The sequence below is a fragment of the Crocodylus porosus genome, unplaced genomic scaffold, assembly GCF_001723895.1.
Source record: "Crocodylus porosus isolate Cpor-Errol unplaced genomic scaffold, CroPor_comp1, whole genome shotgun sequence".
In the NCBI taxonomy this organism is placed as follows: domain Eukaryota; kingdom Metazoa; phylum Chordata; order Crocodylia; family Crocodylidae; genus Crocodylus; species Crocodylus porosus.
Genome location: NW_017728948.1, coordinates 19,641,023 through 19,663,201, shown reverse-complemented (window position 1 = coordinate 19,663,201; position 22,179 = coordinate 19,641,023). Strand labels below are relative to the sequence as shown.

Sequence of the window (22,179 nt, the reverse complement as noted above, 5' to 3'; positions counted from 1 at the left end):
TCTAACCTTTTTCATGAAGCAGAAATGAGGATGGAAGTCAGTGAAACAGACTCATCCATAAACAGAGCAGTTATCTGACAGAAGTTACAGTACTAAAACATTTTTATAAAAACCCCAGGCTCTGCAAGAGGCAGGAGGCAAACCCCAACATTTCAGACTCCAATGGTTATTTTTATGAACGCGTTTAATGCATTATGAAATGGATCAGAATAGGAGAACAAAGGCATTGGGGATTACCTCAGTAGGTGTTGGAGAGAGCAACTGAGGTGACTGCAAACAGCAACACACAAAGTAACAAATTAGTGATACAGATTCATGCATGGTGATATTTGTGAGAAAAAAAATCTATTTTTAACAGTATCAATACTGTGTAACATGATATAGTTAAAGCAATTATAACCACTGATTAGATCAAGTAAATGAAGATGCTTTTAATATGATGAGGAATAAAATGTGATCCGTCCTTCCCCAGCTTTGGTTAGTAAAAATGATTGTATTGCAAACAAATCCTGTGGGTGGCTTTGACTTTCCTCAGTCTTATCCTGAAAATTTGTGCAATATTTTTTTTAATAGAATAAACTCATGTTTTAAGAAACCATTTAGAGATAAGCCCATATCAAACAATCTCTCACCACATATGAGGATTGGAGCTGAAATTTGAAGCTCTGAGCCATCTCTGCTTTAACCAAGATATCAGTACATTTTTTTGAATTCTTATTAAGCAGCATCTAATTTCATAACTAATATTTTTGCTATTCCCTCATTTTCTTTTCAAAATTAAGATCCATGTCCTCCACTGCTCTCTGTGAACCATCACTGAAACCAACACAATTAAATGTGCATCTCAGAGCATGAGTGGCATTAAGGGCTAGATCCAAAATGGATTTAGGAATAATAATGCTCAACTGTACTGCACCGAAGGGAAGGAACTTAGATCAGTTCCACCTCAGGCTTTTTTAATATCTCTACCTAACCTTAGGGACACCACTACCACCTGCCTTTTTTAGAAGTAAAAAAGACACTCACCCAGGAAAAGAAAGATTTTGTTTCTAAGCCCTCTTTAGCCTGAGGGAATTCAAATCCACATATTCCACCTTTCAGAAAAATGCCCTGCTCACCAAGCTAGAGACAAGACTTAGATGGGGCAGGGTGCTTTTCACTCTCTGCTGTTGAGGATGGGATGCTGGGCAAAAAGGACTACAAGATACTTTGAGCAGCATAACTCTTTAGCATGAGGAACCTGAGGGAAGACAAACCTTTATCCTGTTTGCAGGACTGTCAGGGAATTCGATGCGATGATAGTTTGATGAGAAGCACCAAAACAGTCCTGAGAGCAGGGGCCAGAATATATACTCTTCTCCTCCTCCTTTCTAGTAGACTAGAGTCCTACTTCTTGTGCTCTCTCACCTTCTCCTAGCCCACCAAAACTTGCATTTCTCACTGCACAGTGGTAAAGCTTTAATATGAGGCATGAAGAGTGCTTCCACTCACAACAATCTGTAGACAGGACTGTCGCACAGGAGATAGGAACGTAAGCTTGAGACTTTACCCACCCCTGGAAGGCAGGACTTGAACCCAAGTCCCTAATTTCCTGGGGAAATGCTCTAACCACTACACGATTAGACAAGAGAGGGGGAGTAGTGGTCCTACTACTGAATCAAAGGGCCCAGGGCTGCTGTGATTTCTGCTGATCTCAGTGCTGTCAGTGCCTGTCAGATGTCTAAGAGGTCAGGTATGAGTTCTGGGAATCCATCTCTTAGATACCTGTGTCTGTTTGTGAATCTGGGCCCCAAATGTTTTAAATAACTGTCTCGTGTAAGTAATGGGCAACTCATGCTCATGGCACTCGAGACTAATGATAAATAATGCGGTCAGCCATGCTGACATTGGCTTAGTTGATTAGGTTAAGGTGACAAAACACTGCATAAATGTAATTGAATAAACACTGCAAGGAAATGACGGCAGTTAAACATTTATGCATGGTCCCTTGGAAGTTTCTTTACAGGCTTTTGTCTTTTCCACATCTCAACACTGAAAGAGATGGGTTGGAATCACTGTTTGGTTTAAACACTAATTATGAATAAATTAACAAAACCAGAAAGTCCTCCTAACTTCCATCTGAAAGGTTCTTCCTCCCAGCACACCTTTAGTCAAGACTAGTCTAAAAATAAGTGCAGTACTTCTAGAAATATTTCTAACCATTTAAAAATCTTTTTTTTGTGTGTCTTTAATGTCAGAGAAGGCTTTTGAAAACTCATTTAAATAGCCAGCAAAGAACAATGTACAACACTAAAAGGGAAACATACTAGTATCTGCAGAAATATAAATATAAATAATATTTTAACTATGAAAAAGTCCAAATAGTATTATCCTGATCTCATGGGGCAAGGTAAAAGCTATCACACAACTTTTCAAATGAGTAAAGGTGAATGAAAATATGATTAGGCTTCATATTCAGAAGTATTTCTAGAATTCCCAAGTAGTTATACCCAATAGAGAGCAGTTTAAGTGGCTCTGTGTTTTTTCATTAACCCAGGCCATTTTTAGACTGTAATCCTGAACTAGGTACAAAACAAGGGAAGTATGCTATTTCAGTGGAACCAGGATTTCAGCTTTAATTTAAATCAAGGGATATACAAAATAAACATATTGCCACTATTACTATTAATATCACACTACTCTGAGTATTGTTTTATTGTGCTTTATGCTATATCACCCTCTCTCTTCTCATATTTCTATTTCAGGCACCCCAATTATATCTTTAAATGACCTACTTATGGGACAGATCCTTATTTCCATAGAACAGTACTTTACTGCACAACCAGTCTGATTTTTAGTAGTTCTAGGCATAAGGTAGCATTCATAATGAGCAAAGACAGCGGAGTCTAGACCTATGATACTATAAATACTTGGACCCTGAGGAGAGAATATGGTTTTAAAGATAGATGCATTAATTTAAGTTTGATGCATATAAAAAGATCAATAATTTCCAATAGAAGCAAATTCTTTTATGCAGAAGATGTTGTGATTCAATTACTGAATGATTCATGCAGGACTGCTCAGGGATGTATGAGCTGCCAGCAAAATACATACCTACCACCAACACTCCTGGGAGCTTCTGAAATACCTGTGCCAATGCTAGAATACTAGAAAGCCATGCTCTCTTATGCATGACCTCCAGGCAGGTGGAGCTTAGGAGAAAAACATCAGTGAAAGAGTACTTCCAGATCCATGAGCATATTTCCCTGAGCTATCATTATCAAAAGATAATTAACACACTGTTAATAATTTCTTTTTGGAGCTGACCTTGCCCTTTTTGGTTTGATATCATCTTGTTTGCAATCTGGAGGGTGCTCAGCCTTTCATAAATGTAAGTAATTTTCCTTTATAGTAGTAAAATGGAAGAAAGTTGTGAGCATCTATATATCACCCTGATAACAGTGCTGCTCCCTACAGTACATTTCCTCACACCTTTTCAAATGTCATTTGAAAAGTTCTCAACTTTGGGCATCTACTGTATCATTTCTCTTAGAACAGTGGTTTTCAAACGGTGTTTTGCAGAACCAGGCGGTTCTGTGATGAGTCATCTGGGGGTCTGCAGAGATTGGGAGTAACGGCAGAGCAGGCCAGGAGACGGTGTACTACCATTGCTGGGCTGGGTTGCGTAGCTCTGTGTCGGGCTAGGGGCAAGGGTCCGTATAGCAGAACAAGAGATATGAAATGGTTCTGTGACTTCAAAGAACCACTGCCTTAGAATTCAATTCCATAGAATTCAATTCCATAATTTATCACATCTCTGCATTTTTCTGATATTCCCTTTACCTGTTATCTCATTAAGCCTTTTGGTAACTCATGTAACACCCAGATCCTCAACCTGAGTAAACTGTCAGAATTCTACTGAGGTTTTCAATTACAATGATATACAGGAGTTGGAAAACTGCTTACTATTTAGTTTTCATCATATTTTAGTTCCATCAGTCCTGATGATATTTTTTTGTTTGCTCTTCTGCCAACTCCCTCTAGTTTGTTAGTTATATGGTGTCTAAAACTGAATGCAAGATTCTAGGTGAAATGCCCTAGAGTCAGAGAGAAAAGGCTAGTTCTCTGCTGAGTTGTATGACCTATCTGTATCTCCTACATAAAACTGCTTTAGGATTTTTTGTTGCCATATCTCCTTGCAAATTCATGTCTAATTTGCTATGCATGATATCCACTAGGTATCAGCATTCATGCCCTGATGGTAGCTTTCTCTGGGTTTCAGATTAACCACATATGCACATGGAAAAAAATATAGATATATAAATAACATATGAAACAAATAGTTTTTATTTTTCCCCAGAGAAATCTTTTGTTAATTCCTGCTCAAATTTTGAACCACTGTGGGAGCATCTACACAAGACACTACTGTGCAGTAGCAACTCACTGTAAACATCTCATGTAGACACTGCTAGCCAAAGTAGTGAGTTTAAAGGTATCTGGGGTATGTCTATAACATGCTGAAGTCACTTCTGTGCTGCTAATAAACTGCTCGTGCTGCAACATGGATATAGGTCAGAACTGCTTGCTTTCATGAGAGTGGTTCCAGCCTGTATATCTCTAGTGCACTGATCCTCCACCAAGGTGTTACAGCACCCTGGGGTGACTTAAGATCCTTTCAAGGGTGCCATGCAATGTTAGCATGGTTAGGTGTCCAAACATGATTCATAAGATAAAGCAAAACACTTCAAACATTTCAATACTTTGTTCTGAGTTCTTTGCAACAGCAAAACTACTCTATTATTTTTCTGTGGACCAAAAAAGAGTGAAAACTTAGAGCCGGCATTTTCTAAGGGGTGCCTTGAGTCTGTCCAAGATGTCTTGAATCTAAAAATGTTGATAACCAGTGCTGTAGTGGATAGAGGTCGTGAGACAAGGGGCCAATTTAAGACATGCTGCTGTCTTCAGAGCTTCTGACTAGTTTGCTTCTGCAGAGAATTTGGAACCCAGTCATCTGCCGTTTCCGGAGTGAGCCCACTAGCCATTGAGACATTGGATAAGAGAGAGGCAGCACACCCACTGCAATCTCTTTCTGTCTTTAAAAAGAGAATAGCAGCTGTAACTGCATGTTGCCAATTTGTGTGAGGCATTCTCTGAGCACACCTTCTGGATTGAGCCCTTCAAGGGAGTTAGGCAGATCTAAGGTTGGGAAGTTGATCAGTCTAATAATGTTCAGTAAACTGACTGGTCAAATATTGGGTACCTTCATGTGAAGATGGCAATACAGTCAAATAATACACAGAAAAAGCACTAATTTTCTATTAAGAAGTTTGCCAAAAGCAATTAAAAATTACACTTATGTTAAGCAAACTGCCAAAAAAAAATCAACTCCCCATATAAAATTGCTATAATCTTTGGCCAGTCAAAGAATATGCAGTCAATTGGCTGGTTAACTGACAATATTTGACTAATTGACCATCTTACCAACCTTAGGTAGATCCCTTCCTTTGAATCCCAATACTTATGGGACCCTGGTTGAATTTAGGTATGCTCAGCCCTATAAAACTAGAGGCAAACCATGCAGCCAAAATTAATATCTGGAGAAATTTATCATTAAAAAGGGTATGCTGATTGGGTTTAGATGCCTCCAGAATTGGGTATGGGTGAGGGCTTTCAGGACAGAATTTTTTGCTTTATGTCTTACTTTAGGCATCTAAATCTTTCATTAGATTTAGCCCTAAATTCCTTTGCATTTAATGTAATACAGCTATTTTGATGTCCCAATGTAAATAAGGATTTTGGCAGTGATCCTGGAAGTACTTATACACATAATTTCCTGTACACATAAATATCTCTATTAACTTCAATGAGACGACTTGTGCAAAGAAGTATTCCGGTTTTTATTATTAACATTGCCATGATTAAAAGAATCATTTATGCCCAAGCTGAATAGGTATAGCGGAGAGGTTTTTGCTTACTTTAAGTATGGGAAACTAACCTATACAGCCATTAAATTCTTGTTAGATGTTTTAACTTGGAAAATAATTTAATGTTAGAGAATGAAATGAAAGGAAGAAAGCAAGCTAGCTTGTATAATAGGACTTATACAGAAATGTGTTTCACATAAAGTAGTATTAGTATTAAATATTACATCAAATTAGATTACATTAGCAAAAAGCACATAACATTGGCGGCACATGAAAAAGGCAAAATGCATGCATGATGTGAAGATGAACTTTAATAAGGGGCAGTTGAAAGAAATTTCTGCATAGAAAAATGATACCTTTGTTGTGTTACCAAAATAACACAGTACACATAACAAAAGCATAAAGGGTATTTGGCTTGGCTTCTGATTTTGGAGTTATAATTAGCCATAGTTCCTGTTTCCTACCACATGCACATATTATTTCTCTGGCAGAAAAAATATTTTTATTTCTTGTCATTTGCTTTAAAAGAAGTGTTTGATCACATAAAACTATCCTTTAATTTCACAATGCACTGAAAAATGAAATGTAAATCCCTCTTGTTTAACAAGCTATTAACGTGACTGTGAGAGGATAAAATTACTTCTATTAATTCAAGTTTAGAAAGTAATTAAAAAAAGTATAAGCATACTTCTAAGAGCTTCAGCGGAGTGAGGTGTATAATGATGTACGTAAAATTTCAGATTCACAATTAAAAAAGCACTCAGGTTTCAGTACCTCCCCATAACTATGCCTGTCATCTGCAGAGTAACTGATATATGGAGAGTAGGAGATCATATCTGGGCGGTCAATATTATAGATGGCTTTATTTTTAGGAAGAGCAGCCAAATCCCTGTAGTCAAGAATTTCATCGCCAAGCTTTGCCTAAGAAAGGAGGAAAGAAAGCAGTGAGGACAAGAAGGAATACAATCAGGACACAATCAGGAGAGGACAGATATATATATATATATATATATATATACACATTGATAGAAAAGCCAATAATCATACATTTTTTTCTTTGATGACTGAGAATTTAAATATAATGCAAAACTTTAAAGGTATATAATTGCTTTCCTTGTACACAGTCACACTTTCTACTCCCCCCGTCATGCACATTATATAGCAAAGGCAGTATGGTACAATCCACATTTTCTTCAATCATCTCCTGCTGACTACTGGGGTGTAAAGAAGGGCTAATTCTGCAATCCTTGCTCAGAAAAAAAATCCTTTATCCAAGGTGATTTTAGCTGGATATTTATCACCCCCACCACTGTACATGATAATAAGTAATTATATATATTTTTCCAACATTGTCTATCCAGATGGTAAATCTCATCCATTTTGCTAGCCTGTAACTTCTCGCATTAAAAGAGCTCACACCACATCAACCCTTGTTGACTATTTCTAACCTGTTCCTTATTCCTGAATGTCACAGGGCACTACGGTGCCTGCTCCTTTAAGAACAGAAACTGCCTAGGGAGAGGACCCTAACAGCCAGATAGAAGCCCAAAGGTGCAGGTTACTATGGCAACAGGCTAATGAGTAAATTAGCCTGCACCTGCACCCCGTCAGCTGACTGGAAGAGGCTGGGCCCTGGGCATATATAAACCCCAGGGCTGGGACCAGAGGGTGAGGTCTCTGCCAGCAGCCAAGGGGGGAGGAGCGCCCGGAGAAACAGCTCACCAGAGAGGCTTGGCTGCCTGTCTACTCTGGATAGGATTAAGGGGCTCCAGGAGCTCACCAGAGACCCTGGCCTACAAAGCACTTAGTGCTGGGGGAAGTTTGATTTTTGTTAAAGGGACAGAACACCCTGAACTCCTTGTAATATGATACAGCCCAGGGGCTCATATTTTATTTGCTGTTTATACACCGGTGGATTGAGCTGAGGCTATTGGGGAAGGAGGAGGCCTCATTGGGGGCCCACTATGGTGTGGAGACCCCAGCACCAGCGAAGGGTGCAGCAACAAGAGGGTGAACAGACCCCAGTGCCAGTGTGGGGTGCAGAGACAGGGCTGTGGAGAGCCCAGTGAGGACAAGAGGCCGAGCTGTAGCGAGGCCCCAGAAGAGATGACATTTAAATACCATCTGTGAGGCTTGGGGCATGGTATAGGGGTGGTTTTGGAGCCACGCATTGAGCCCAGAAGGCTCCAGGTGTCCTGTGAGGTATCCAGTTTGAAGCGGGACCCAAAAGGGGTCTAAGAACCCACGGGGTTCAGTGGGTCCATCAAGACCATGTTCAGAGTAGAAGCTCGAGGGCAGCTTCCCAATTTATTAGAATTAGCAGTAAGACGTGGCAGATGAGAGAGGGTGCCCGTGGGGCAGGATTGGCATGGTCAAGGAACCCTAGGGGTATCGCAGCCATCCCTGGGGACCCCATGCCGTGACAAAGTGGTGCACTGCCTGGGAACTCAGCTGTGCGCGCGGAAGGAACCTTCTGTCTCTCAGAAGGGAGATGAACCTTTGGGCTAGAAGATAGATTGAGAGAAATTTATAGTAAGGCTGGGCATTAGTTATGGCTGAGGAAGAGACCATGGAAGGTCTGAGACCAGAGAACTTCACCTGGCTATTGCAGGTGGATGTGTTGGAGGAAAAAAACAGCCCAGTTAGAGTGGGAGTTAGGAGTAGTGAAATCCCAGAAAGAGCAAATTGAGGTGAAGACTGCTGCTTTAGAGCTGCAGGTACAATCAGGCAAGTAAGAAGGAGGGTCCAAAGAAATCAGGTGCTTGATAGCTGTGGGGGCTGAGAGGGCTCGAGCACTTGAGCAGCTTATCGTGACTGAGACTCAGAAGATCTGGGAGCAGGAAGAGAAGCTGCAGAAGATGCAGAAGGAGATGACAGCATGGGTGTCAAGATCTCCTGAAGCCTGCACAACCCAGACAGAGGAATAGAAAGATGTGCTACAGAAGCTGGAAGGGTCAAGAAGCCTTATAGGTGTCCTCCAGAAAGAACTTCATAGTCAGGAAGACCAGATAGAGGGGCTGCATGAGGAGCTGGAGAGCTGGCAACAGAGGTGCATGCATGCAGAATACCTTGCACAAGAGCTGTGAGACAAGCTGGTTAAAAGCCATACCCAGACTTAAGAAATAGGAAAGATGATCTCAAAAGAGATGGAGAAAGTGAAAGAATATATGGCAAATTATGAGGCGTTGCAGGACCAGAAGCAGTCCCTTGAAAATGAGGCAAAGGCCATGAAGGAGGCCCGTGACAGGTGGCAGACTCAGTTGCAGAGAGTAGAGGCAGAAAAGGAACAACTTGGGGAACAGGTACAGTCCCTGAAAGCCCTTGTAGAAGACAACGTAGCTAGAGAGGCAGTACTGAGTGCAGAAAGAGAGCAGTTACAGCTTCAGGTGCAAGCTGCAAGAAAACAAGTTCAGGCACTGGAGCAAGAAAACCAACTACTACGAGAGGCAGGGGAGCAGGCTGTTATAAGAGTCCAAGATCCCTGTGAGATCAAGGTGCCAGGCACAGCAGGTAGCGCAATGCTTGCTGAAGCAAGGCAGAAGCCTCAAATGCTAAAGGATAAGGACACAATAGGAAGGAGCACGTTCGTGCTGGGAGCACAGCTGGCGGAACGCGTAGCTACAGCCAAAGCCGAATGGCACGAGCAATTCTACGAGCTGGAGGCATTGAACGAGTCTTTAAGGGAGATGGAGAAACAGCTGGAAGCCATGTGGCTAGGGGTCTGGAAGCCCCAAGAATATGTGGGGCTACCTAGATACTCAAACCCAGAGAATTCCAGAGACAAGGCAGGCCCAGTGCAGCTAGAGAAGAGCACTATGACAGAGGGATGCTTAGAGGTAGATCCTACAGCCACACAGGAAGAGGCCCTACCGGCATTAATAGGGTGCCTGAATCAGAGATGGGGCCAGTTGATAAGTCCCCACACAGATGAGATAGACTGAATAAGACAGAAACTGGAGGAACTCATTAACAGATACAACAAGGGAGTGTTCATGGTGCCAGATTGAGTCCAGTCAACTGAAGCAGATACAGCAGACCTAGCGACTGCGTGGAAGAGGGAGCAGTCCAGCACAAGAAGCGAGACCAGGGGCCTGAGTTATCAAGGCAGCCCGCAGAGGGTGCAACACCCAAAACCTAGGGGACAGAGACCACAGGTCGCTCAAAGCCTAGTGCAGTGCGAGTCAGAGACAGACTCCAGAAAAGGGAGATTAGTTGAGCCCAAAAAGGGAAAGCAGGCTGAAGGGCCAGAGATGAGAAGGAAGAGACAACCACCCAAGGAGACCTTAGAGAAAGCTACTTAGTGCTGGGAGAAGTTTGATTTTTGTTAAAGGGACAGAGCACCCCTGAACTCTTTGTAATATGATATATTCACTGATCATGAATCTAAAGATGCCACAGCTCCACAACACAGGGCTGTCTAACTTTTGGGTGGCCAGGGGCCACATACCCTCTGGCCACATGCGACACAGGCTGTGCGCCATCTGCATTGGCCCTCCTCATAGCACCATGCAGAGTGTGCACCGATGCTATACCACACCAGTGCCAGCAACACCACTACTCATGAGATCCCTCAGTCCTGTGAGCTGTGTTGTCTCATCCCACCCCCAGCAGTGTGGGGACACAGAAGGAGCTGGAGAAGGGAGGTGGAGACCAGAGACTCCAGCAGCAGTAGCAGAAGAGTGATATGGGGAGCAGCACCTGAAGTGGGAGTCCAGGAGCTGCAGTTTAATCCCTTGAGGGTTTAACTGCCAGTTGGAGAGTCCTGCTTTAGCTGATCACGGATGTCCCCATCTCTTATGACCTCCCTCACCTGAAGTTCTAATCTTTTTGCAGCTGGTTACACAAGTCGCTCTCCAGAAAGTGAGGCAATCAGAAATCACATTTTCATAACTCCCTTTCCTCATTTATTTCTAGTATTCACCACTACTAATCCAGCATTTCCTAAACTTGTTGATGAGACACCAAACCAGGCCATACTGACAGAGAAGAGAGGGGCAATATCCTTTTTTCTAATTGCTGCCAAAAAGAGACTTTGGAATCAAAATGAAGAGTGAACCTGTGTTTGATGCACGTTGCCTGCTTTCAAAGCATAGCTCAACAATCCCAGAAACAGGCTGTGTTAGTCATTACACCGCTGAGATTCCCACTTCTACATTGCTCATGCACATTCAATCTAACATGTTCTGTAGCTCAAAAGCCACACTAGATCCCCAAATCTAGACTGATTGTTCTATTTCAATTTGACACATTCAGAGGTGTGAGACCTATAGGGTCACCAGCTCCTACATTCTCAAGCTGTTCTGTAATTTCTTTTTGCTTGATCCTTCTGCTCTGATACATTATAGCTGTGCTAGTCAGAGATCCATAATGAGGACTGAGCTTTATGTACAAATGCTATTCCACTCCTCCGCTGGAGGGGAGTAGGCGAGTGGTAACTGAAGAATCATTTTAAAAACATACGAGTTCAATAACAATATACTTTTAATTTTATCCTTTTTCTCTTCCTAGGTATCTAAGTAGGAGTTAATCTCAAAAAACTTGCTGACATATCAGGCAATTATGATACAGACAGGCAAGAACTGGGATTTAAAAAAATCTTATATCTGCTAGAAAACTTTCTTGTTTTGCAGTCCCATGTGCCCCTGAATAGGTATGTCACAGAAACAAACACTAGTGTTGTATGCTGACTGATTCCCTTTGAAAAAATAAGAAAAGAAAATGGTGTTTTGTCTTTGGTTATAAGCTGCTTATGAAGTATACTTAAGTAATGATACACATTAAGAAAACTGTTTGAAAGAAGCAAGTATTGTACAGCAGCCATAAAATTGCCACTACATAAATAAATAAAATAATAATGTGCATACTTATAAAAGCAGAAGAATGGAATAAGTTTGGAAAAATAGAGACCATATGACATGCTTATGTGATACTAGTTCCAATCCACACCAAATATGCATCAGTGGCAGCTGTGGACGCAGTGTTACCTGTGTACCTGACTACATGTCAGCCTCTACTGATAAGTGTTTTTACTAGAAGGGGGCACATTTTATATGAGCAATTAATGCACTTCAGTTCAGGCCTGCTCCTGCTCTGCCCCCACTGCAGCAGCCAGAGGGAGCTCCACTGGGGGCCAGCCCTGGGCTGGCAGGGGGCACAGGGTCTGGTCTCAATCTCTGGGGCAGGAGAGAGCTGTCTGCTAGCCATGTGGAGATTAGGACCCATCCAGATCTCTTCAGCAGGGCTGGATTAATGTATAGGCAAACTCGGCATGTGCCTAGGGCCTTAAGTGAATCATAGAATCATAGAAGTCGGGTCGGAAGGGACCTTATAGATCTTCAAGTCCGACCCCCTGCCAGGGCAGGAGAAAAACTGGGCTCAAATGATCCCAGCTAGGTAGGCATCAAGCCTCCTCTTAAAGACCCCCAGGGTAGGAGCCAACACCACTTCGCCTGGAAGTTGGTTCCAGATCCTAGCCACTCTGACTGTGAAGAAGGGGCTCAGTTGTGCTTATTTTACATATTATAATCGAGTGAAAAAAAGTAATATAAATATACAGTACAGGGCCCATGAGTTTGTTTGCCTATGGTCTGTGCTGTGGCAGATAGGACAGATGTTTCTCAAGCAAATCACAGGAAGTCATCCTTCCACTGTACTCAACTTTGGTGAGGCCGCAGCTGGAGTACTGCATCCAGTTCTGGGCTCCCCGACTTAAAAAGGACGTGGAAAAACTTGAGAGTCCAGAGGAGTCCACATGATCAGAGAGCAGGAGAACAGGCCCTATGATGAGAGGCTGAGAGCCATGGGACTCTTCAGCCTGAAAAAATGAAGGCTCAGGGGAGACCTGGTGGCTGCCTGTAAGTATATATGGGGTGTACCTCAGGATCTGGGGGAATGCCTGTTCACCAGACTGCCCCAAGGGATGACAAAGTCAGATGGTCAGAAACTCCTCCAAGACCATTTCAGGCTGGACATGAGGAAACCTTCTTTACCATCTGAGCCCCCAAAGCCTGGAATAGACTCCCCACAGAGATGGTACAAGCACCTGGTCTAGATTCTTTTAAGAAACATTTGGACATCTATCTTGCTGGGATCCTTTGACCCTAGCTGACTTCCTGCCCCTGGGGCAGAGGGATGGACTTGATGATCCTCCGAGGTCCCTTCCAGCCCTAATGTCTATGAAATCTATGACATTCTTGACATATATGACAGAAACTGCCAATATCCTGTTATTTTTAAGTATGGTATTTAAACACTTTACTGTGAGAATATCAGTTTGCAAGAATCAAGAACTAAAGTGGCTTGGAGATATTACATTTCTCTGTAGTGCATTAAACAGTTCATCTAGTATACATTTCTTTGCATCTCACAGCAGGAAAGAATGCTTACATAGATCACACGGCTCGGGGAACCTGATGTACTTGAAGCAGGTACAGAAATAATGCTCTCAGAAGAAGTTCTAGTTTCCTAGGGCAGAAGACAAAAATAATAAGAAAATTTATCTATGACTTAAGAAAGATAAGGTGTAAAAAGTCTTCCACTAAACTGAACTCTTGCCATTCAAAAGTGGAACACTATGGTCAACTCAAATGAATACAGGCAGACATGCCTGAGAACCTGAAGTAATAGTATTCTATTATCCAAATAATGAACTCATTGAAAATAGCAACAATTATCTCATATACTATTTACCTAGGACCCCCACCAGAACACACGGTTGCAATACAGGTTAACAGAATGATCCTAGAAGCCTGTTAATTAGGCTGTGCAAAGCTTTGGTCACTGATTCAATTTGGCAGAGATTCAGCCTGATTCAGTGGCTAAATCCCCAAATCCGAATAGAATCAGGAGACCCTTTAATCTCTCTGAATCGAACTGGAACCCTCTGAATCGATTCTGAGAGATTCAGAAAGATTCGATGATTCAGATATACATACAGCTTTAAATGTTTTTTCTACATACCTCAAGGTACCAGGTGGCTTATGTATGGTGTGATGGTAGGGTGGATGGGCTCCCCAGCAGGCTCAGCAGCAGACCCAGAGGTGGACCAGAAGCACTTCCAATCCACTTCCAAGTCTGCTGGGGAGCATGTTGCCCCCCTCCCCGTGCCCTCCCAGCTCAGCGACTGGTGCCTCCTGGGTTAGGGGGGTATCTGGGGGGCACCCAGGGTCCCCCCATGGCCGATTCACTGCCAAGCATGTGTGTGTGGGGGGGCCTAGTGCTCCTGTAGGATGCTCCATCCGCCCCAGCATCATAGTGTTCATGAGCCACGCCTGGTACCTCGAGGTATGTAGAAAAAACATTTAAAGCTGTGTCTATGGCCAAATAGCTGATTTGCTAAATTAGCATCAAATCTTCAGATTCAGATTCACCTGAATCAAATCACTGTCTCTGTTTTGGGCCAAATCTGAATCGAATACAGCCCATTTTGCACACCCCTAATGTTAATGTGAATTCCAGTTACAGCAGCTCTGAGGCTGGGTGTGTCACATGGACATCTGAAGGCAAAATCTGAGTCCCTATACAGGTTTCCCTTGCTTTATGTAGTTTCTGTATGTCTGAATTCAATGACCCTTTTTATACCAAACATTCGTTATATGCGAGGTAAGTTCACTCTTATGTGATTGGTGTGGTGGAAGCTTGCAGTCAGTTGCATTGTGCAGTGCACTATGGGAGTGACACACACCAAAATATAGTCTCCTATGTGGATTTGTGCTCGTTGCTCATTGTCTGTGATACGTGTTTCTGTAGTTGTCATGCCCATCAACTAAACATTCACCAGCTCCCCATGCTTGTGTGTACTGTCTGCTGTTGGTGAGTACCAAAACTGTCTTCAAAAAGTGGTAGAAAATGGGTCTGGCGGTCAGTATAGTTGAGGTCTTGGAATGTATCCCTATTTGTTACATTGTAAAGTGGGTTTTCTTTATGCAAATTCAAGGTATGTGCAGTTTTCCAGGAATGCATGTACAGCATTAAGCAAGGGAAAAAACCTATAATTAATTTGGCAAATCTACATATTTTGTTCAAAGTCTTACGGTTTGGTGAAAGTCACTAGCAGCACCCAGAATACTATTTTTTTTAAAGTGGAAAGATTGCAAAAGGCTTTTTTGAGCTCCTACTATAAGGGCACATCTACACATGTGCCCGATTGCGCAGCTGTTACTAAAGCAAATACTAAATTGGGCTAAAGCAAGTATTAAATGACTGTGCATTAACTGCTGGTACGTCACAGTCCCAGCACTGCATGGGTCATTTCCAGCCCTACTGTGCAGTTGCAATGAGGTAGCTCATTGCAACTGCACAGTAGTGGCGGTGTCACGGTTCATGCCTGCTGATGCTATGTGTAGACATACCCTGACAGTATAAGAATAATATTTATCCTGGTATTAACAGAGCAAGAATTATTATAATTTTTTAAATAGTTACTGCATCTAGAATACCATCTAACAATTTTTTGGAACTTCTTGGTAGTTTCTTTTATTGTGAAAAATACCAAGCTATAAGACACATAAGCATTAATAATGAACAAACATACTTGATAGTTGTTACTCAAATCTGAAGAAGCTTGTGGGATTCATATGTTTAAAAGATAATTAGGATAATATAACTGAAATGAGTATATTTATCTATATGATCCTTCATCTGCAGTAGCTTCTAATAGAATTTATCATGCCAGGAAAAATATTTTTTCTTAGTTTGCAAGTGGTTGCGTATTTTGCCACGAGCATAGCTAAGTATTGTTAAAGTGCAAAGTATTGTTAAAACTCAATATTTCATAGCTAGAAGTAACAATTGTTCAAATACTTAAAAGCTCATTCGCTTTTTTAAGCTGTGAGATCTTAGCTGTGAGGTATTTTTCTTCCCATTATTCTCTTCATTACTTGTAGTAGCTTCCCAGCTATTGGAAACAAACAATGGACTGACTTATCTAATCTTTCAGCTTTCTATAAGATACCAATGAAGTCATCCTCATAGGCCCTGATAATCAAAACACATGGGGCTTGAGAAGCCAGGTCTAGAGCAGTGGGCCTGGGCTGTGGGACCAGCCAGAGTAGAGGGGCAGAAGCTGGGAAGGCTAAAACCCCAACAAAAAGGGAAAAGAAAGGCATGGAGTGGCCTGGAGACTGTGGAAACTGGAAAATTAATCCATAACTTGGGAGGTGGTCTAACTGAAATTGTGGGACCAGGATGCTACTGTTTGATAGTGGTGAAGTCAAATGTGGAACTTTTGTGTAAGTTTTATCTCTGATGCCTCAAGTGTGCCATTGTTTGAAAGAACTTCAGTTTGGATTGCCAAGATTGTACTCAAATCATACGAGACAAGACAGAAAACAAGGCAGCAGGCATAAAAAGGACAAGGGTCCTACCGGAATGGAGATTCAAATCTGCGAGGCATTGGGCATAATTTAGGCGAGGTATGGAGCCACGCAATTAGCCCTTAAGGCAAGAGATCTACACCTCCAGGTGTTCCTTGGAGTTAGACTATACCTGGGAAGCCCTGGGGCAGCTTCCCCTTGTGAACCACAAGGAACATCAAGATGTGGCAGGTGAGTGAAGGGGAGACTGTTCCCAGAGTGAGCAAGGAAGGGGGGAATTTTGGGGGCCTTCAGGGGCTTGCAAACACCCTGGGGATGGTGCCCTGTTACAATGACAATCAGCATAGAAAATATATCTTGTTAAACTACAATCTCCAGTTGCTAAAGATTACAGCATTGTTGTAATAGACTTCTATAAAATACTTGGATTTGATACCATGCGGTATTTTGGTTACAAGAGAGTAGAATGATACGGATCAAAGAAATCACATAAAAATGAATGAAAAATTGACAGGTTGCAAAATGTAATTGTAAGAGGGGAATCAGGATTGTACAAGGATGTTTCTACTGTAGGTACCACTGTTTGGTCTTCTACTCTTTAGCATTTCTATCAGTGGGTGAAAAAAAATCATCATTAATAAAGCTTCAAGATGACACACAAATTTGGGAAGGCATAAACAATGAAAAGAACACAGGTCACTGACACAGTGCAAGCCAGAGTTTTTGGTGAACTGCGTACAAGCAAATGCTGTTTCAATATGTCAAAATGTAAAGAAATGCTGTATAAGCCATATTTATGAATTGAGTGATTCTACCAATGGAAGCTGTGGCTGTAAAAAGGACCTGGGGGCTATGGTGAGTAATCAGCTGAACCTGTCTATAGCACAATGCGGGGGCTAAAAGTATAAGCAAGGCAATCTTAAATAAGAAGGGAGAAATTATATCTATATTGGGCACCAATGCAATCCCGGCTAAACTGTAATGACATCTCATTTTGTTGTCCACAACTCAAGTACAATGTTGAAAAACTGGAGAAGCTCCAGAGAAGAGCCACAAAAATGATCAAAGGACTGAAAAATATCCTTTATAGTGAAGGACTTGAGCATCTTTGAGCATATTTGTAACATCTTTTCAGGGTGATGTGACAAATATCAGACAAAACTAGAGGACTCTTCCATCTAGCAGGCAATGGGCACATCTACATATGCAACTCAAGCAAATGAATATACTCCAGCTCAATTTGAGCCAGAGCAAACTAGTTCTGATGTCACTGTCTACATGTGCTTTTAAGTACAGTAATTTATGGCGCTGCTGGATACCATTTATATCTGTTGGGACTATCAGCCAGCACAGTAAATTAATCTACTGTGCCCTAATTGCCATGCATGTGTAGACGGTGATGCTTGACTGAGCAGCACATTAGTCTGCTGTACAGTCAAGAGTCTCATTTAGATGTGCCCAATGTGTCCTGGATCAGGCGAGGTATAACTAGACAAAACCAAATCACTATATGGGTGCAAATTGAAATGGTACAAATTCAGACCAGAAATAAGGCATTTTTAAAGCTGTTATGTTAATCAACTGTAAGTGGATTCTTTTACAAGAAAAATATTAAAATCAAGATTGGATATTTTTATGAAAGGTGCTTTTGTTCAGACAAATTATTTCAAGGACATCCCATGGTCTGTGTCATACAAGAAGTCAGATCAGATCATTAGAAGGGCCTTCCTGGCCTTAAAGTCTAGGAATCTAAAAGTAAGAGTTAAAGATTTTCACTCATTTTGAGTAGTATTTTAGCCCAGAAATAAATTCTAACAATTTCAATGATACTGTTTGTGAAGTAAGCCAATATTCAATGAGTAATATGGCACTAGTGTTGTTGTTTTTTTATGTAGAGCTATAATTCAGTCCAAGATGTACTTGATAACACAATAGATACAAAAACATTCTTTTATATCTGCTGCTTCGTGTTCTGTCTTGTCTCATATAATTTGAATACAATTCTGGCAAGCAAAACCAAAGTTCTTTTGAACAATGACACACTTGAAGCATCAGAGATAAAACTTGCATAAAAAGTCCCACATTTGACTTCACCCCTATCAAATAGATAGTAGCATCCTAGTCCCACGATTTCAGCTGGAGTACCTCCTCAGTTATGGATTAATTTTCCAGTTTCTACAGTCAAACTGAATACCGCCATCCTTGTAATTGTTAAAGTTGCCAAAACTCTATCTCTTTCCTTCTTCACACAGACAGACACAGAAATCATCCTCTTTAGTATGTATTTAATATCAGACATTAAGTTGGAGGTGATATGGCAATTCAAACAAAGCAAGTCTTAGAAAGAGATTTTTATGCAATGGAAAATACACCTATCTAAAAAGGGGAGGAGCAGTGTGTCAATCTGTCACCACATCCTAATCGACAAGAAGTTTATAAGGATTCCAGTAGGATCACATGATGCATTCCTTCTCTCTGACAGTATATTCACATAACCTCAAGCCAAAGATTCCTTAAGAGATAAGTTTAATCACCAACCACAACAAAGAATATAAATCACTATTTTATCTACTGTGTTATGTCACTTATAATTACAGTGGGAAAACAGTCTCAGGGCCTAGATGGCCTGCAGAAGAGTAAGACAATGGAATAAATTAAATCTGGATTAAGAGAGAATTGTTTACCTTGTTTTTTTCTTCAGCCTTGGCTGCCTGTCTACAGGCTGGATGCCAGATAGAAGTACCTGTAAATTAAAACCAGCACTCTGGTTAATTATTTCCCCCCAGACAGCAGTGTTACTAAAGCACGGCACACCAATGTACAGTAGCTTGAGAAAACCTGAGTGAAATCTTGGTAAGTCAATGGAAGTTTTACCACTGACTTAAACAGGATTTAATGTCTGACTGCTAAAAAAAGGGACAATCTTGTAATATTAAGAATTCATTTAAAACTTCTTACTTTTTAAAAAAAATCTTTAGACCAGATGCCCACCAAAAAGCAAAATAAACAAAAAATGCCCTTTTTGTCCTAACTACCATGTAATACCTTGGTCCTGATACTCAGCTGGTATTTCCTGGTAAAATTGTACTGACTTCAGTAGAGATATGTCTATTTATACTGGTTGACAATCTGTGCCTTTATTTGAATTGATCATGAAATTAACTTCATCTTGCATTCCCTACCCATATGTCCTACATAAATTAAGTACCATTGTTTTAGGTCACTTATGAAAAAGAACAGGAAATGAGAAACAAAAGTAAATCAACCCTTGTAATACAATAGAAGTATATCTTTTAAGGCACAGAAGGAGTCATAAAAACAAAACAGTAATCTTTTATTTGAACTCATTAGCAATCATACTTCAAGAGGGAGCACAGATCCATCCAGGATTCAAAGTTTAAAAAGAGCAACTTTCACAAAGTTAATAAAGGATGCTGGAGTAATATGCAAATCTTTTAGGCAAAGAAGTGTAGGTGCTTTTCCCTGAACAATAATTGAGCATTATAACTACAATAGCAAGCCCATTCTCAAACAGAAAGCTGGAAATCAGGAAATATATCCTGATAAGTCAGTATGAGTCTGTATCCATAGGGGAAGAGGCAATTTCCCACATATGTATATGAAAAGATCTCAAGCAACCCCATTAATCCTCTATGGATTTTAATCTTCCAGGTAGCCAGATCCTTAGGGCGTAGGCAGAAGAGGCAATTTTCCCCCTATCTGGCCACATAAAGCAGTCTATAGTTGTGACCAAACACAAGTGCATTGAATGAGGGTTCAGATGAAGATACTTCAAAACATAGCACCTTCTGTAAGTTGTATCTGCGCTGCCTCCCAACCTGTTGCTGTTTTTAGAATGGGACGGGGGAAGGGGCCTGTGGTTAAAAAAAAAAAAAAAAGTACTAAAAATAGCAGTGCAGCATACATGGTAGCAGCATGTGCCACCAGAAAGTGGAGCCTGGCCAGCCAGAGCAATGCTTTCGCTGCTGGCCAGGCTCTGAGTGGCCGGCTTGGCACTGCTGCTGCCCCAGAAGGCACCAAGGACCCCAAGTAAGAATGCTAGGGCCAGCACAGGTGCTGGCCTCAGCTTTACCTCTCACCTGGGCTCTTTTGCTGTGTGCCAGAGCACATGTGCAGGGGTATGTCTGGGGACAAATAGCAGTGGTACATATTTGTGTTGCTATTTGTCCCATAGAAAAAAAGTGCTTCTGCATGTGCACGTTCATGGAGATGAGCCCTGTGAGTGAAATTTGGCTCAGAATCTTCTCTAAGCACAATACCATGACTTAGCATTGTCACTTATGAAGAAGCCTCTTTTTATACACAGTCACAAACACACGTTTAGCCCAAATCAATGACAGATTCAAGACTGGACACTTGTGTTGCCATGCCTCACACTTTGGCTTGGATGCCCTGTCTGTATATGCCCTTTGACAATATTCAGTTAATATTTATTATTATTGTTATTATTAAATTAAATTAATCTAAATGGTCCCATCCAAGGTCAATGATGAAGAATTACAGGGGTATGGGAACTAGTTGCATACTGAGAGAGTGTATCTACATGTGCAATTACCCCTTTGTAATAAGCTCTCATGTAATTTGTGCTTGAGTCAGCTGCTCCTGGACATATCTACACATGCGTTCGGGATTTCAGCAGTTTTAGCTCAGGCAGAGCAGCCCTGGGCTGGTAGAGGGCTTGGAGGTCAGCCCCAGGCTCTGGGTGGCAGTGTCAGGTGACAGGGGAGCTGGATGGGGCATAAGAGGGCTGGCAGACAACCCCTGCACTGTAGCACCCTCATGCCTCAGTCAGCCCTGGTCACCATATACAGGTATCCTGGACAGTACTATTCTACAGTGGAGTTTATTAATTTACTATGCCCTAATATGGATACATGTATAGAAGGTGATGCTTTACTGTGGAGCAGATTAGTCAACTAATGCATGTGTAGATGCACTCAGGCTTAAAATACAAAAATTCTTCTGTTAAAAAATGAGTGACTGAGGAGGGATATGATTTAGATCACGGGTGTCCAACCTTTTTTGCATGTGGGGCTGGATCATGAAATTTTATCACCCAGTGGGCCGGCGAGCCATATTCAAACACCCTCTGTCCTGGACCCTGCCTGTGTAGCCCTACTGCACCTGCCTGTTACTGCAAGTTTCATGGTAGCTGCTGGTGGGCAGGGGCAGGAGGGACCCATTCAGCATCCAGCCAGCTACTGCCTCAGAGACTGAAGGGGAGAAATAAATAGCTCCGCATCTCCAGTCCCTCAAGCAGTGCAGCCCCATGAGCCGGTGCTGCCTGAGGGAGGCTGGAGCAAGGCGGCCTCTGCAGCGCAGCCTTTCACCCGCCTGCCTGCATGGCCCCGCTCACCGTGGTGCCTGGCTGCCTGCGCACGCAGCCCTGGTGGCCTCAGTTCTGCGAGCCCGGAGTGTGGGATCCGGCAGACACTGGCTCCCGCTGCCTTGCCCCACTGAGGTCACACCAGGACCCCGCCTGCCGAGGCCCCCCCTGTGCTGGCTTCCCACATGCTGCTGGGGATGGGAGGAGGCCAGCCAGGTTGGCACCAGTCAGCAGAAGAGGTGGCGGAGCCTTGTGCCACTTGGGACTGACTGGCGCAGGCAGGGGGAAAATGCAGCTGAGCCCCTGCTGCTCTGGCTGGGCTCGTCCCGTCCTCAGTGGCACATGGTTCTGCTGCCGCTTCTGCTGGCCAGTGCAGACCTGGCCAGGCTCTTACTGTCCCCAGCAGATTGTGGGAAGCCAGCTTCAACTCATGCTGCTCCGGATGGGATGGACCCAGCCGGGTCAGCACTGGCCAGGAAAAGTGTCATGCAGCTGAAGTTGGCTTCCCACGTGCTGCTGGGGATGGGAGGAGCCGAGCCGGGTCTGCACTGGCCAGCAGAAGTGTGCTGCTCAGGACAGAACGAGTCCAGCCGGAGTGGCAGGGGCTCAGCTGCGT

At 42.4% G+C, this 22,179-nt stretch overlaps 1 protein-coding gene across 12 annotated transcripts in view; it reads right to left on the bottom strand.

Moving 5' to 3' along the window:
• Window positions 1-22,179, bottom strand: part of ABLIM2 (actin binding LIM protein family member 2) — a 260,365-nt gene that overhangs the window by 76,793 nt on the left and 161,393 nt on the right. For 8 of the 12 annotated variants that reach the window (XM_019553313.1, XM_019553314.1, XM_019553317.1 and 5 more), the window contains 4 exons: window positions 18,901-18,959; window positions 13,290-13,367; window positions 6,678-6,824; window positions 238-270 (listed from right to left, as the gene is read on the bottom strand). In XM_019553313.1, coding sequence (XP_019408858.1) covers window positions 238-270; window positions 6,678-6,824; window positions 13,290-13,367; window positions 18,901-18,959 — 317 coding nt within the window. The remainder of the gene's footprint in view (window positions 1-237; window positions 271-6,677; window positions 6,825-13,289; window positions 13,368-18,900; window positions 18,960-22,179) is intronic. The other 4 variants (XM_019553315.1, XM_019553320.1, XM_019553325.1 and 1 more) reach the window with 1 other exon arrangement.